This window comes from Anopheles coluzzii, chromosome 3 (genome assembly GCF_943734685.1).
Source record: "Anopheles coluzzii chromosome 3, AcolN3, whole genome shotgun sequence".
In the NCBI taxonomy this organism is placed as follows: Eukaryota; Metazoa; Arthropoda; class Insecta; order Diptera; family Culicidae; genus Anopheles; species Anopheles coluzzii.
Window position 1 is genome coordinate 19,796,340 of NC_064671.1, and position 15,093 is coordinate 19,811,432.

The 15,093-nt window shown below is 48.6% G+C and overlaps 5 protein-coding genes across 5 annotated transcripts; 2 read left to right on the plus strand and 3 right to left on the minus strand.

Annotated features, from left to right (window-relative positions):
- Window positions 1–115: 115 nt before the first annotated feature.
- Window positions 116–2,445, minus strand: LOC120958326 (transcription termination factor, mitochondrial). Its single transcript, XM_040381041.2, has 2 exons — window positions 1,817–2,445; window positions 116–1,744 (listed from the first exon to the last, which is right to left on the minus strand). Exons 1-2 carry the CDS (start codon window positions 2,190–2,192, stop codon window positions 243–245), a joined length of 1,878 nt encoding a protein of 625 aa, XP_040236975.2. The 5' UTR covers window positions 2,193–2,445; the 3' UTR covers window positions 116–242.
- Window positions 2,446–2,607: 162 nt separating this feature from the next.
- On the plus strand, window positions 2,608–5,392 carry LOC120957662 (conserved oligomeric Golgi complex subunit 4). The gene is made up of 5 exons (XM_040379972.2): window positions 2,608–2,828; window positions 2,920–3,117; window positions 3,193–4,026; window positions 4,096–5,234; window positions 5,307–5,392. Exons 1-5 carry the CDS (start codon window positions 2,739–2,741, stop codon window positions 5,347–5,349), a joined length of 2,304 nt encoding a protein of 767 aa, XP_040235906.2. The 5' UTR covers window positions 2,608–2,738; the 3' UTR covers window positions 5,350–5,392.
- On the minus strand, window positions 5,353–6,554 carry LOC120957663 (ATP synthase mitochondrial F1 complex assembly factor 2). Its single transcript, XM_040379973.2, has 4 exons — window positions 6,380–6,554; window positions 6,121–6,317; window positions 5,946–6,056; window positions 5,353–5,873 (listed from the first exon to the last, which is right to left on the minus strand). The coding sequence occupies exons 1-4, from the start codon at window positions 6,450–6,452 to the stop codon at window positions 5,442–5,444; spliced, it is 813 nt and encodes a 270-aa protein (XP_040235907.1). The 5' UTR covers window positions 6,453–6,554; the 3' UTR covers window positions 5,353–5,441.
- Window positions 6,555–6,815: 261 nt separating this feature from the next.
- On the plus strand, window positions 6,816–8,851 carry LOC120957720 (uncharacterized). The gene is made up of 3 exons (XM_040380065.2): window positions 6,816–6,884; window positions 7,002–7,631; window positions 7,713–8,851. Exons 2-3 carry the CDS (start codon window positions 7,088–7,090, stop codon window positions 8,543–8,545), a joined length of 1,377 nt encoding a protein of 458 aa, XP_040235999.2. The 5' UTR covers window positions 6,816–6,884; window positions 7,002–7,087; the 3' UTR covers window positions 8,546–8,851.
- Window positions 8,852–8,892: 41 nt separating this feature from the next.
- Window positions 8,893–13,410, minus strand: LOC120957721 (putative defense protein Hdd11-like). The gene is made up of 4 exons (XM_040380066.2): window positions 13,258–13,410; window positions 9,921–10,147; window positions 9,680–9,810; window positions 8,893–9,337 (listed from the first exon to the last, which is right to left on the minus strand). The coding sequence occupies exons 2-4, from the start codon at window positions 10,126–10,128 to the stop codon at window positions 9,173–9,175; spliced, it is 504 nt and encodes a 167-aa protein (XP_040236000.1). The 5' UTR covers window positions 10,129–10,147; window positions 13,258–13,410; the 3' UTR covers window positions 8,893–9,172.
- Between the last annotated feature and the right edge of the window lie 1,683 nt (window positions 13,411–15,093).

Genomic DNA, 15,093 nt, shown 5'->3' on the forward strand with positions numbered 1-15,093 from the left:
CAGTTAACTTTTAGTTACATGTTAAGTATGTAAATAAATGATTTTTAGTTATTGTACATGGTGTTTTTGTTGCAATGAACCAACCTAATTCAATTATTACAAAATAAACTGCATCTACATTACTCCTGACTCTTTGGCCAACTTCTGCATTTTATTCTGTATTTAGTTTTTTTGTTACATCACACTCCACAATTGCTCAAAGGGCTGAAGAACCATTCTTCCTTTCCAATCAACCTGTTCTCCTAACCATACTGTTGTACTTTCGTCTTGCGCTCCTTCGCATCGATCCACTCCTTCACGAACAGATCGTACTGCCGCTGGCTTTTGCACACAATGATGAGCGATTTGGGCCGGCAGCCAATCTCCTTCAGCTGGGCCATCCGCTTCTTCGTCGTCTGCAGGCTGTGCATCAGTATGCGCGGATTCAGCGCAATATCGTTCGGCGTGTAGTCGAGCTCGTCCAGCAGATAGTCGATCACCTTCTTCACCTTCGTGATGCGCACGTTCCGCACGGACGGCGCCTTTATGAAAATCGAGTTCGCCACCTCCCGATCGAACCCTAGCCGCTTGCAGAAATACTCCACGATCGTTTCGTTCTCGCCCAGCAGCGCACCGCTCTCCTTCGTCAGCTGGAGCGACTTCTCCAGCACCACGTCCGGGCACCGTACCATCCAGGGCATCAGTTTCTTGCCGCGCACCTCCTTCGCGCGGGCAATCCTCTCCGCCACGATGCCGGGCGAATACTTGAACGCCCACAGGTCCGCCAGAATGTCCTCCCGGTTCATGTGCTCGAGAAATAGTTTCAGGTTGGCGAGAAAGCTATCCTTCGGGATGCGAAACATGAACGTGCGGCGGGCAAACTGTTCCGTCACCTCGCCCGGCTTGAAGCCGGTACTGTCAGCGAAATAGTAGATGCGGTTCGTGTTGACCGGCCCGAGCTGCTCGTTGTTTAGATTGTTAACGATCTTTTTGAGCTGATACGCCTTCAGCACGCACAGCGGCACAACGTCGTTCAGGTTGCGCAAGCACTGCAACGTTTCCAGCGTCGCTACCTTTTGGTGCAAATCTTCCCGCTTCGCCGTCAGCATGGGCGCGTGCTGTATGATCACCTCCGCGACCACTCCCTTCTCGAGCAGAAATTCAATATTGTCCACCAGATGGACGGACCCTTTACACTTGTCGTAGATCGCGCGGCTCGTCTCCTCCGTGCAGCCGAGCAGCGACTCCATTCGCTTCAGCACGTACGTCTCAAACCACGTGCCCGTGACGCTGTCTTTAAACACGGGCTGCCGTCCCTTCTCGATCACCGCTTCGAACGATTTGCCCAGCGCAATGTCCGGTACGCGCACCATCCAGGGTTTAATCGTCTCCAGCGGGGAGTTTTTCAACGCCTGCAGCCGCTCGCGTATCGAGGAAGTGGCGTACGCCAGCACGGACAGGTGCCGCACCACGTGGGCCGGTTCGAGGTGCGCCAGACAGATGTCCAGATTGGCGATGAACTTGTCCAGCGCGATGCGGTACACGCGTATGTTGGTGGCGAAGAATTTAATCACAACCGGTACCTCCGTGCCCGTTCGCTCGCTGAGGTAATTGATCCGATTTCCGCCCGGGATCGTTTCCTGCTTGGCCACGGCAACCATCCGGTCGATGGCTTTTAGCGAGGCTTTTAGGAAGGGCGTCAGCATTTTGCAATCCTCAACCGCAGGAAGTTCGCGCAATAGTTTAAGCTTTTTAGCCAAATCATCTGAGGTAAAACAAAGGGGAAAGAAATAGATTAATTTACCAAATTGTCGATCTGTCGACAAGTTCCACCTACCGGTCGGTGTGGAAAGTACACGCGGATTTTCGTAGATAAACTTATCGTCGATCCCATTCGCCCGCAGCAGCTCAATATTGTCCGTAAGCAACCTTGCAGCAAACACGCGCAACGCCTTCCGGTTAGCTTTGTACAGCTTTTCCGACTGTTCGTGGGTACAGTTGAGCAGGTTTTTAAGCCTCGACAGCAGCTCTTCCTTTTTCCACAGTGCCGTCGCAGCGGAGATGGAATCATCCAGCAGCGGCAAATCGTCCTTGTTTGCATCGTCCGTACGGAAGGCGTGCCGCAACAGTCCACCATCGACGGCACCGGCGTACAGCGCTCTGGTGGTGAACGGGCTGCACGTTTTCGGCAGCAACTGGAGCAGCTTCAGCATCTTCGACTGCTCCTTTTACTGCATGGAGCTTTGTTCAATTTGCACTTTTCCACTCGAAATTCAAATCACGTTGCAGGGAGCAGCGCTGCGACGGAAAAAAGGTGTTTGATAACCAACCGGCGTGTGAGTGTGTTGAGCAACTGTCAAACAAGCATGAATGTAAACAAAGCGCGTTTTGGTTGGAAGTTGGATCCACTGTGCAGGGAGTTTGATGCACGATTCACTAAAATAATGACCGGAAAGACTGATATTATTGCTTTTTCGTAAAGAATATTTCATAAATTTGAACTATTTAGCAAATGCTCTCAAAAATAAACAATTTTCTTGTAATTTGAGCATGAAAGTGACCATAACAAACCGACGGTCCACGTGTGGTCAGCCTCCAGCTGTGCTTTGTTGTGATTTGCCAACTGACACTTTCAAACGCCACTGACATTTCCGAAACTGACACTTTGCCAGCAGGTCACTTTTTCCTCGGCAAATGTAAACATTCGCAAACAGTCCGTATTATTTAGCCTAATTTCGGTTAGTTCCATAGCGTAAAAAATGTTAAAATTAAACGCATTCATCGAGGATAGTGATATTAGTACCACGGAAGGCATAGAAGAAGTATGCCAACGGATAACATCGAAAGAGGTACACCCGTCGTTGTCGCAGTCCCAGCCGTCACCGTACCACCCACCCTAATTACACGGTTCGGTTGGTTTTTTCTTTTCTTTTCTTGCAGCAACAAATCGATTCCCGGCTGGAGGAGATTCTTTCGCAACAGTGCCAGCTCGAGGCGAAGATGCGCAGCATAGGGGTGGCCCTGAGCGGGCTGAGCGTGGTGTCAGACAAAAGCCGCCAGCTCTCGGACATGATCAATCACACGGCAACACTGGCGGAGAGTGTAAGCGCCAAAGTGCGAAGGCTGGATGAGGCGCGGGTAAGTGGCGAATGGCGGTCAAATCGGTCCCTTCAAATATTGCTCAATTGCTTGTTCCACCGTTTCCATTGCCAGAGCCGTGTGTCGGAGTGTCAGCAGCGGGTTCACGATCTGATCGATCTGCAGCTCTGCAGCCAGGGCGTGATGAGTGCAATCCGGGAGGAAGACTTTGAGCAGGGCGCCGGGCACGTGAATCGCTTCCTTTCGATGGACAAAACGCTGCTCCAGAAGACGGCCGATGATGTGAGCGGATCGATAACGTCCGTCAGCCAGGCGGTTTCGACGCTCGAGCAGGCGACGGTCCAGATGCAGCAAATGGTAAACCAAAAGTTCGACGAAGCGGTCAAGCGCGACGATCTCGCGTCGGTGGAACGGTTCTTCAAGATATTCCCGCTGCTCGGCATGCACGACGCGGGGCTGGAAAAGTTCATGACCTACATCTGCGGCAAGCTGCAGGTGAAGGCGGCCAAGGAGCTGCGCTCCTCGATGGACATTGCGAAGGCGGAAAAGCGGGCGGCGGTTGCGTACGCCGACACGCTGACGATACTGTTGGAGAACATTGCGCGCGTGATCGAGGTCAATCAGGCGATTATAGAGAATTGCTACGGACCGGGCCGGTTGGTGCAGATTTGTCGCATACTGCAGCGGGAGTGCGACGACGAGGTGACCAAGTGTGTGCAGGAGTTTTGCCGCAACCGACAGACGGGCAGAAGGATTGCACAGATTAATGATTACATAAAGAATGCGGGCGGCGGATCGACAATGGGACACTATCGCAAACCGTCCGGCGGTGGTGGCGGATCGATCGATAAGCTAAATGCGAAAGATATCGATAGTTTGATCGGGGAGATCACGATCATGCACTCGAGGGCGGAACTGTACGTGAAGTTTATCAAGCGAAGATGTGCTGTAAGTCGGCGTGAGAGTGCCACCCTTGAGCCTTCCTCTATTAATTAAGCTTTCCTCGCTTTTTTACAGAACGATTTAGAGAAAAGTTCCCTCCCGGCGGAGGTCAAACAAGAGCGGCTGGCCGAACTGCAAACCCTTCTGCAAAAGTCACGCCTCAACACACAAATGCAGGAGCTGCTCAGCACCTACCTTCTGTTCGAGCGCTACTTCATGGAGGAAAGCGTGCTGAAAGCGATCGGGCTGGACAAGCTCGAGGAGGGCCAGCAGTGCTCCAGCATGCTGGACGACGTGTTCTTTATCGTGCGCAAGTGCATCCGCCGCTCGAACGGTACGCAGTCGCTCGATGGCGTCTGTGCGGTGATTAACAACGCTGCCAGCTGCCTGGAGGAAGACTACATGAAAGCGCTCAAAGCGCCACTGAAAGCCGGCTACCCGACCGGGTACATCGATCTCGCCCAGGCGTACAATGCATTCCAAAGTTCGATCCAGCAGGGCCGGCTGCAGACGAGCGATTCGGACCAGGCGCGCGGCCGGTTCATCGCCGCACTGAACAACGCCGACATGTCGACCGAGTTTATCGAAACGCTCTGGAAGATGATGACCGAGGAGACGGAAATCACGTTCCCGGGCATGAGCGCACGGGAGAAGGAAAAGCTGGACAGCTGTCTGGGCGGGTTGAAGTCGGTGGGCGATTCGCTGAAGGCGCTGGTCGATTTTGGCTTCCAGCAGCTTCGCTCGTCCGCCATCAAACCGAGGTTACACCCGTGGGTGGATCAGTTTCTGACGCACAACCACAACCTAACGGAGGAGGAGCTGGCCACCTACGAGGCGAGCGAAACGTTTGTGCAGTTTTTGATCGTGCAGATCGATGGGCTGCTCAACTCGTTCAAGGTGGCTCTGACGCCGCGCAACTATGACGCGCTGGTCAGTATTGTGACGACGGAAATAACGGCGCGAATGGAGCGCGCGGTTAAGAAAACGACATTTAATCGGTTGGGAGGATTGGTACTAGATCAGGAAATTCGTGCCCTTTCCTCGTTTCTGACGGGTGCAACATCGTGGTCGGTAAGGGACAAGCTGGCAAAGTTGCTGCAGATGGGGACGATACTGAACCTGGAGAGTGTTTCCGAGCTGCCGGAGTATTGGGAATCGTCGTCGGCCAGCTGGCGGTTAACCGCCAACGAAGCACGCTCCATTTTGGCACTTAGGTAACATTGGCGAATCTTTTTTTCTCATTGGATTGTATTTAACATTCGCTTTCTTTCTCTTTCCCGCCCCAGGATCGACTTTAAAATGGAGGATATCAAGAAGATAAAATTGTAACCGTTAATAAAATGCTAGCAAAGCAATTGTTTTACCACTACAACAGCAGAGCGTTTCGTATGCATGCTTTCTTTGTTCATCCTTTTCCCATTTTATAGTGAAATTTTCTCCTTCACAAACGCATTGCTGGTGTTGAAGTAAATGTACAGCACGGCTGCGGACAGCCGAGCCTGTGAATCGAGCCGCTGGATGTCATGGGCCCACTCTACCTTGCCCCAGTGGCCCTGCTGGAATTCTTCCTCAAGCCGGGCGAGCTGTACCGCCTTCTCGATCGAGATGTACCGATCGGCACAGGCCATCGTCAGGATGATGGATTTGATCGTGTCCACCGCAAACACGAACCCGTGCAGGGCGGCCGTATTGTAGGACGAGAAGTAACGGCTTAAATTCATCGCCATGCCGGGCTCGAACGTGGGCACCACAAGGGAATCGGTGGAGGCGAGGTTGATCTCGTACCGCTTGTTGCACCAGTCGACGATCGGGGTCCACTCTTGGCTCTGTAGCTTTTTCAGCTCTGGTTCTTCCTGTATTTGGAAATAGAAATGCAAATAATTTAAAGGAAATGCTTAAAACACGAAGAACAGTTTTGTACGTACACTCGAGTGGAACAGAACGGTATCGGTGTTGATGTAGTTTACCAAATAATTCACCATATCATGCTTCTGCAGACTGTTCGGGTTATCGATGACTGTGCTGCTTAAAGCGGTCTGAAAAAAACAATAATTAAGGCGTAAAAAGAACCTTTTCCCAATGAAAAACCACAACTCCTACCAAATGCATAGACGACCGGTCAATCACATCCTTCTGGGCGTCCCATTCCATGGCAATCGCGACGGCCAGTGGTTCACTTTCCACGTAAAACGGTAATCCTCTCGGTGTTTTCAGCTTCCGACTGTCGAGTGTGATTTCGAACCGGCCATTGCTGGATATTACGCCGGTGTTTCTGTAGAACCGTTTCGGTGGTGCAGCTGAGGAAGGATAGGTAATTGAATGTTGCGCTTGCGATTTCACCGAACTTTTTCACACTCACCATAATTTCTTATGCTTGTCTGTACTGGCGAGCGATGTATGCGGACCAAGTTGGATAGACACGAACGAAGCATTTTCTTCTTTACTTATCCACCTGCCAGCAGACTTACTTACATAAATGCACAATTGCTGCACAAACCACAACGGCACGATGGATGGATTTGTTGTGAAAAAGCTGGCAATGAAAACACGCCGATGACGTTTCGTTTGACATTCGAGGAAGTGAGTGAAATATGCCCGTTTTAAACTGCGATAAACATTTTAAATTTGGATTTTAACTAAAGCAAATGACTTTTATAGTCACGATAAAAATATTAAAATTATCATTCACGTTCAATTTCCATGATAATGCATTTTTTTTTATCCAAAAATCGTTAAAACATGATTGTGCGTGAAAGCAGCCCTTACTGATGCTTCCAGGCTGTCAACAAAAGGGGTTTTGTTCGGCGCATTTTGTTTACATTTCCTCGAAACGCTCCCGTGCACGGTCGAGGCGACTCGCTGCGGTAAGTTTTGGGCGGGATTTTATCAAGCAAAGTGATTTTCTGTTCGTTGTTTTGCTACATCTAAACTATTACCTCTTAGAGCAGAAAGTAATATTGCGTTTTCTCATTCCTTTCCAGCCTCCATTTTGGAGCGTCGCTCGCATCATTCCATCATTCTGTGCCATTCCAAACCCACCTCCATTCTCATCCCACACCCATGTGCCATGGCTTCCGAGTATCCAAATTTCCACCCGAACAAATGCAATGTATGCTTCCTGGAATCTCCCATGGCCAAACCGTCCATCCCCGCCGCGGGCCCGCTGCTGCTGTGCAAAAAGTGCAAGCTGATCAAGTACTGCAGCAAAAAGCACCAAACGTACGATGCACCTTCGCACAAAGAGTTCTGCACGGCCGTCCAGTCGGTGCTGCAGAAAAGTGGCACCGACCATGTGCTGCGCTGTGCGGAATCGTTTCTGGGCAAGCGGTTTAACAGCAATCCCGAAAATTTGATCGCATTCATGAATCACGTCCACTGTACCGGTTTGCTGATCTCGAAAATCCTGCAACGCCCGCTGTACCATCACGAGAACCAGATGCTGAGCTTTCCGGCGCTGTGCAACGTCTGCCTGGAGTATCGGGCGGAAAGGCTGTTCTTTTGCGACAACTGCCAGCAGGTGGCGTACTGTAGCGAGGAGCATCAGCAGAGCGATCGTGAGGCACATGCCAAGTGGTGCGACGGATTGCGTCTTAACTTTTACTACGGTATAGGTACGCTGCTCACTGACAGGGTAAATGTTATAAATCACTCATTATCAACGTATATCCGCTTTTTTTTTTCTTCCCTTCCAGACACTACAAACTGTGCGACAAAGCTGTACCCCAACTTTGACTTCGAGCAAGACGAAACATCCCAAAAGCCCTTCCCGAAGGACACATTCGAGCTGCTGAGCGCTGCAGCGAGGCGCGACATTCAAACCAGCCTCACCGAACCCGGCCTCGAGCTGGCCCAGGAGCTCGAAAACATCAACGCGGCGGGAATATTTTCCCCCGTCGGGACGATCCTGCACGTGCTGCGCACCGTCGGTCTGCAGCACGAGCTAGAGGAAGAGCTGAACGTGTTTGTGCTCGGTGCGGAGCTAGACTATCTGTGCTTCAACCCAGTCACCGAGGCGGTTCTCTTCCGCTTTCTGCCGAAATTACGCCGTCTGCGCCTGTACCTCATCGGCCCCAACGTAAACGACGCGGCAAGCAGCATGATGCACTTCATGAACAATCGCACGGTAGAGGTGGAGGTGTACCGATACCTTTTCCACAAGCTGCCGCCACAGTTCAAACTCCCGAAGCCGCACCTTGCCGTGGCTTTCAACTGTGGGTTTAACGAGTTCTTCGGCACGGGCAAACACACCTGGGACGAAACGATACGCCAGCTGCTGACCATTCCGAACGTGCCGTTCGCGTTCACGTCCTACACGCAGCGGGAAGCCATAGACGATGCGGCGATCGTGGACCTCACCGGGCAAACCATGCCGGACACGTGCGGTAAGCTGGTGTTCATGAGACGCAACGTAACCAATCCATTCCACAACCCGGTCCCGATACGCAACCCAAACCGGGACGATAAAACCGACGTACTGTATTATGAAAATGGGTACCTGTCCATCTGCGTGATGCAGATGGATTGAGGGACGATGGGGGTCTTTTACGGGCCGTAACCCGTATTTTACTCTTTTGAGATGAAACAAGGTTCTAGCTGTTTTTTTACACATTCACACACACTGAATGCCATTTTTAAAAACCTAGAAGACGAAGGTGAAACAAATTTCACACGACACTACACGCTTCCCTTTCGTCGGTCTTTAATATGCCATATATCTGCCATTTTACCTTGGCGGTATGTATTTTTTTTTTAAATGTAGAACTAATAATGAACTTTTCACGAATTTATAACTAACACATCACAACCAATAAAGTACAATGAGTAGAATAGACGCGATAGTTTTGTTTTGTATTTTGTTGTATTTTTTTTGTCAATAATGTGTTTTTATTGTCATTTCAGGTAAAACGGGAAGATTTGGGGTGTGGAAAATCTTCGTAAGCTAATGAGAATGAGTTGTCCGGTTGGGTAAAAATCGGAAAGACACAGTCTTCCCGATGGTGAACAAAAAAAAGTCAGCTCTCTAGTAGTAGGTTTGCTCGCTCTCCGCTCCATAATACTGCTCTGAACCACTCGTAAAAAGGTACATCCCCGGGTGGCCGGTCACCGGGACCGCAGACATACACACCGGTTGGTTGACGTCCCCGTCCAGTGCTTAGTTCACCTTCAGGAAGTCGGACGTGTGCTTCACCCAGAAGACGCCACCGTTCAGTGCGATCGTACAGTAGACCTGAGCCTGCTCGCTCAGTCCCTTCGGGGCGATCCAGTTGAAGGTGATGGCGTTCGGGGGGGTCGTAATCTTCTTGTGCGTAATGGCCGACTGTGGAGTTAGGAAAGAAAAGGAAAATGGTGAAAATTAGATTTCAATTTGACAAGTTAATCGCTGCTAATCATCGTTCGTATTCGCAACAGCAAAGGTGGCATTAAGGTAACGCTCTGTCACACCTCACATAACGCCAGACGGACCGGACACTATCGCATGGCTTTTATGGTAATTTAAAGCCCCGCTAACCAGTTAGAACGGTCGGGCCCATTTCGTGTCTAATTAATGTCCATTAGCAATCTCTCGGGGAGCGTTGTTACCAGTTTCGCGAACACGAACAGCGTGCCGTTAGAATGCAAAAAACGGTTACGGCGCCCGCGCATTGGCACCTACACTTACCGCCTTGGAGTTGCCACAGTCCAGCTTCTGGATGTAGTTGTTGTTCGGCGGCACGTCGAATGCACCGACCGGCGTTTCGCCTACGCGCGTCTGGCAGAGCAGCCCCTTGATCGTGTCCTTGGCGCTGTTACCTATCCCCGCGTTGATAGGCAGTGGAGACGAGCACGAGGTGAAAGGATTTTGTAAGTTTTGCTCATGTTTATTTGATTTCTCTATTTCCCCCTTCCCACCTCCCCCTTACCTTGCACGGTGATCGTGACACCTTCGCCGGCGTTGATCTGCTTCTTCGAGAGGATGATCTGGTACGGGGCGGCCGACTTCTGCGGGTCGGTGTGATGCTGCGGGATCATGTCGCCGCAGGCACCGTTCGGTGCACCGGCCGAGAAGCTAAGGGCCGGGGCGGCACACAGGGCCACGGTCAGCAGAACGCAGGCGAAACGGTAAGCCATCGCGGAGTGGTGGTGATTGCTGTGAATAATTAAACCGCCAGTGGTTAGTAGCCGTATGTGTGGGAAGGTGGCGCATGGTTACAGAAGCAATTATTCGTTACGGTTATAACATGTAATGAGTGATAAGACGTGCTAGAAGATCAATTTAATAACATTGTACGATCGTGATTTGATTGGGTAGGAGCTAATCCAATCTTCTTTTCTGCTATTTAATACGATTCTAATAGGAATAATTGAGTCCTTTATGACGTCTGAACAGTAATCCAATTGGAACGTCTATAAGAATCGTAATAGAAACAGTTACGCTACTCGATCGAGCGGGGAAATAGAAAGCCTTCCGCAACTAGTCACTTAACGAGCGCCACAACAACCTGCGTAAGGTCATGTACGATCGTCTTCATAATCACCTATAATCGTGCCCCGCACGTGTGCGCCAGTAGTGTCCGGTAGTGCGCACACTACCGCCGGATACACTTCACCACAACATCCTCATGGCGGATGCGTAAACCTTCATCCGGCCTTGTGCATTCTAGATGAAGCTTGGAAGTTTGGACTTTTTTGTTGTTGCTACCGGGGTGATTGCGGTCGTTCCTTTCTAGCGATCGTGTTATAGATACCACCGCTAACTACTACCTCTGCACTAACTGTTTGTTTGCCAATCTCTAGTAAGGTGTGATAGGCGGGGAGGGCATAAATGAAACCGAGAGAGAGAGAGAGAAACGATAACAACAAGAAAACCGAAAGTAACCTACGAAGGCAAGTGCTTAATCGGTCGTATCAACAAAACTGTCCACCAACACCGCTCGTGCATATGGGGCCTGTGAACCTGTCAACCGGTTCGCACCGTAATTATGTGGGACGGTATAAATTAGCATAACGGTGGGGGGGGGGGGGGGGGGGGAGGGTGAGCAAAGGACAGCGCTGTTCGCATCTCAACTGGTTGAGACTTTTGGGTCAATGCTGTCCATGTCGGGTGACTACATAATCACAACGAGTCGGCGGTTGGTAAGGTTGCTGCTGCTGCTGCTGCGTCTTGCAAGAGATCGACCTCCCGTCTACGTTTCCGTTCTGGTTCGTAGCTCTGCTTAGAGAAGTCTACTCTCCCCCACCACCAAACACACACACACATATCAATCGAGAACGAGAAATCAATCAAGTCTTCGGGGGGCTCTCGCTCACGGCGTCTTTGCGATGGCGCCCGACCAGGTGCTGGACCGCGCCGCAATTTCGGAAAGGCCTTGAAACGTGTGCCGCACACCGCACAACCTTCGCCCCGCGGGGCTCACCGCACGGGTCATTCACCATTTGGACATGAGATGGCGCGATGATAAATGTTGTTACCTTATTGCGAATACGCTCGGAGCCGAGGAGCAACGACGCACAGTTTGAAACAAAATTCAACCCAATCAAAAGGGGCTCAAGTGAAACGGGTTTTAATTTGTACATTTTTTTGTTGTTGTGTTACTTGCTTTTGGGGATAAACACAAATAGATGAAAAGTCCCCAGCAATGGTAAAAAATAATCCAGGAGTTTTTACGCATTCAGACTTTGATTTGCGATCGCGATCGCAAGATACTAAACCAACGAAACGTGTTGTAAAAGAACGTTCAGGAATGAAGGCTTCACCATGCCGCCGGCCAAAGCATGTCCAATTTATCATCCGTACGGATTATTGCCAAACTGTTTTGACGATCCTGCTTTCCTTCATCCCTTCCCTGAAGCCGGCCTCGATCGTGTGTATGAAAGATCGTCCAAGAGCAAGAGGTGACCCTTGTCCCCCAGACAGCCAGCCATAAACGATTTTTAGGGAACTGGTTTTCTTCTCCTAGTTTCGGGTAGACACGGCAAGCCGCAAGAAGACGCACTCTAAACACTTTAACGATCCGCAGCCTCCGTCGAAGCGGAAATCCTTCAAATTATGTATAACCTGTGTGGCGAGGGTATGAGCGGCGCAAAGCGAAAATTCGGCATCTCCCTATGCTAACACCATCATGTTGCTAGCGGCCGTGCCTCCCGCTTGGCCACTTGCTGTGCGGGATCATGGCACCGAAGGTTAACCGCTTCGAGATCTAATGCCCTGAGCGTATTGATTCGCGGCGTACAAAGCAACAAAACGCTTGTACCAGTCATTGCCCGCTTCAATAAAAATGGCCGATCAGTTGGCGTCAGTTTTTTTGCGATGCCTCGTAATGTGATCCTGCAAATGGTGGGAACTAGGAAGTTTATTGCTTCTTAGTTGACCAATGCAGTTCGCATTCAAATTGTTTCCTGCATCGTGCTGTTTGTCCACTGAAGGACACATTTTTACTACCGTGACAGGCGGCAAAAGGGTAGTAGAAGCTGTTGCCAGTTGCAATGATTTCCTGAGAAGCTCATTTTAATAGCTTTTTTACACTATTTGCCTCTAATGGAAGATTATTTTATGTTTTGCACGCATTAAAATCGCATTAAACACGTCTAATAAATCTAATTTTCAACGAGCGTTACTATCATTTTCCGCTTTACATCACCATTTAGTGTGATCGGTCTTCCCGCGTTCTACGAGCTACGAATAGGAGAAACAAAAATGGCAACAATAGTGTCTTATTTCCCTTCGATTCGAAGGCAAGATAAGCGAAGCATTGCCCAGCGTCTCGTACAGCTAAGCTCGCGCAAGGAAATCGTTATGTGATCAGCAGCTCACGATCGCTAGTGCGCACAATTATAGATAGATCACTATTAGATGCAACGGTAACGGATGACTAACAACTCATGTACAGAAATATAAGCTTTGGACTTTTTTTTATTGCGTACTATAACGATCTGCTTCCATTTCCTGTTGCAAACAATATTCGGAAGTAGCAAATATGTTTGGTCAAAACAAAAGCATATGCCTTATTAAGCTGAAGCTTTTCGTTAAACACAAAGCTGTTTGCCATTTTGAATAAACTATTCGCCTGCCCGATACGAGGCCTTCCACCTTCACTGATGCTTCTAATGCTTGAGGGTCACCAAATTTTTAGTGCGACATTTGACGCCCGATTTAAAATCTATTTCACCATCACATTTCACCACGCTTCACTGAACCGCAAAATGGGCTTTAACTCTAACTCTAAACAAACGAATACGGTGCGCTTCCGCCGGACTTACCTGGTGTTAATATACGGTGTGATTAGATGGGAAAATTGGAATTTCGATGAAGCCGAGCTAGGAGCACGCTGGAGGCAAGCAAACACTGTGTTGAATTGATCCTCTCGAATCGAACTCAAAACGCTTATTGAAACGAACCGTTGCACGCTGTGGAGCTTTTGTTAGCGGCGGGCTCGTCGAATGGCGTGAGAGCGAACTCGCCCCGCTTACGGTTGAGGTGGTATGGCAGTGAAGGTTTCAGGGTATAGTTGAGAGGAGAACACGCCGAATCTTTGAGGTTTTTTTTGCTCACTATTGATGAGGTAGCATGAGAGAACGATGGTGGGTAAGTATGATGCCTTCCACTGGGTACACACGCACGGGTGTTAACGTGACGTAATGGATGGTGCGCGTACGAGAGAGAGCTTTTGTATGGTGGCAGAGGAGTAGATGGATGCACCCCGATAAGGTAATTGGGAACGTCTGTTGTCTTGGGGCCCTTTTTTTTTTGGAACAGTACTGCATTATCGATTGTATTGATTTTTGACTGTATCATACCGCAGAGATGAAGAGGTGCAGCCTGAAAGCGAGAGTGGGTCAGTTGGAACATAATAGGAGAATATTTTGAAGACAACATTTTGCATTACATTTATAGTCAAATAAAATATACATTATGTATACAGGCTACAAATACTGCCGGTTTCATTACAATTACTCAGAATTTGTTTTGGGATGTAAGTATTTTTTTTCAAGAATCATATTTCCAAAAATGTTACCAAAAATAGTTACTGTACAGCGTATTGTATTGTTCGAAACAATTTATAACAAGCCTTTCCTGGTTGTAGTCTAATTGAAACTGATTTGTGTTTAGTGTTTTCAACGCAGGATTTTTACACAATTTTCAAATATTTTCTCTTTTCTTCAACTTGAACTCTTCTCAAATCTCGAAAACATCTGCACCTGCTTGCTGTCATTCATTTGTTTTTCAAGTTTTTAAGATTTAAGATTTTTTTTTAATTTAATCTTCCGTGTAGCGCTAAATGAACTAGTGTTATTAAGCTGCCCGCCTTTATTTGTCAGCCCTTGTAAATTTCCGATCTTAAATAATTTCAATTTCACAGTAAATATATGCAAACGTTTGCAAGCTTTGTGATCCAATAAATTTCAGTTAATTTATTAAAAGCTTATAATTATGAGCTTATATTAAACGTATGGTTGCGAAACCCTGCACTAAGTTGAACTCCGAGAGAAAGACTAACGCCGGAGAGTAATATTACACTAAAACGACTATTGTGCAGTTATACCCTCATTCGTGGAAACGGGTACAATTAACGGTCGTTCGTGTTCAGTACGCAGATTGACACACAGATGGCGCTAAGGTCGTAGCACGTGTTGCATCTTGCATATTGATTTTGGAGTGCTTTAGTAAGCGAGTATTGAGAAGGAAAGAAGCAATTGTTGTGAAATTTTGTTTGAAGGATTTTGTATGTTTAATGAGCTATTAACGCTGTAGAAGCTCTAACACAGTTCTATAAATGTTGTATACATAAAATACACTCCTGGGCTCTAAATACTCAGTGATACAATGTGCTAACTCCTGCCGAGTTTTATCACTATTTAGCACAATTATTTGGATTTTACAAAGAGGAAACAAATACTATCCCATCAGCCAGTATTATTTAACACTCATTTAACAACCCAAAAACATGTCTCAAACATACAGTTTGGCGTGATGGAAAAATCCCACGAGGCCGAAAACACACACACACACACACACACACACACACACACACACACACACACACACACACACACACACACACACACACACCCGTCCCGATGGAAGTTACACTGTAA

Coding starts and splice junctions, on each gene's coding strand:
- LOC120958326 (XM_040381041.2), bottom strand. CDS start 2,192: ATGCTGAAGCTGCTCCAGTTGCTGCCGAAAACGTGCAGCCCGTTCACC. Junction 1,745..1,816: donor TGTACTTTCCACACCGACCG/GTAGGTGGAACT, acceptor GTTTTACCTCAG/ATGATTTGGCTAAAAAGCTT.
- LOC120957662 (XM_040379972.2), top strand. CDS start 2,739: ATGTTAAAATTAAACGCATTCATCGAGGATAGTGATATTAGTACCACG. Junction 3,118..3,192: donor GAAGGCTGGATGAGGCGCGG/GTAAGTGGCGAA, acceptor TTCCATTGCCAG/AGCCGTGTGTCGGAGTGTCA. Junction 4,027..4,095: donor TTATCAAGCGAAGATGTGCT/GTAAGTCGGCGT, acceptor GCTTTTTTACAG/AACGATTTAGAGAAAAGTTC.
- LOC120957663 (XM_040379973.2), bottom strand. CDS start 6,452: ATGCTTCGTTCGTGTCTATCCAACTTGGTCCGCATACATCGCTCGCCA. Junction 6,318..6,379: donor GACAAGCATAAGAAATTATG/GTGAGTGTGAAA, acceptor ATCCTTCCTCAG/CTGCACCACCGAAACGGTTC. Junction 6,057..6,120: donor ACCGGTCGTCTATGCATTTG/GTAGGAGTTGTG, acceptor TGTTTTTTTCAG/ACCGCTTTAAGCAGCACAGT.
- LOC120957720 (XM_040380065.2), top strand. CDS start 7,088: ATGGCTTCCGAGTATCCAAATTTCCACCCGAACAAATGCAATGTATGC. Junction 7,632..7,712: donor TAACTTTTACTACGGTATAG/GTACGCTGCTCA, acceptor CTTCCCTTCCAG/ACACTACAAACTGTGCGACA.
- LOC120957721 (XM_040380066.2), bottom strand. CDS start 10,128: ATGGCTTACCGTTTCGCCTGCGTTCTGCTGACCGTGGCCCTGTGTGCC. Junction 9,811..9,920: donor TGTCACGATCACCGTGCAAG/GTAAGGGGGAGG, acceptor ACGCGGGGATAG/GTAACAGCGCCAAGGACACG. Junction 9,338..9,679: donor ACTGTGGCAACTCCAAGGCG/GTAAGTGTAGGT, acceptor CTAACTCCACAG/TCGGCCATTACGCACAAGAA.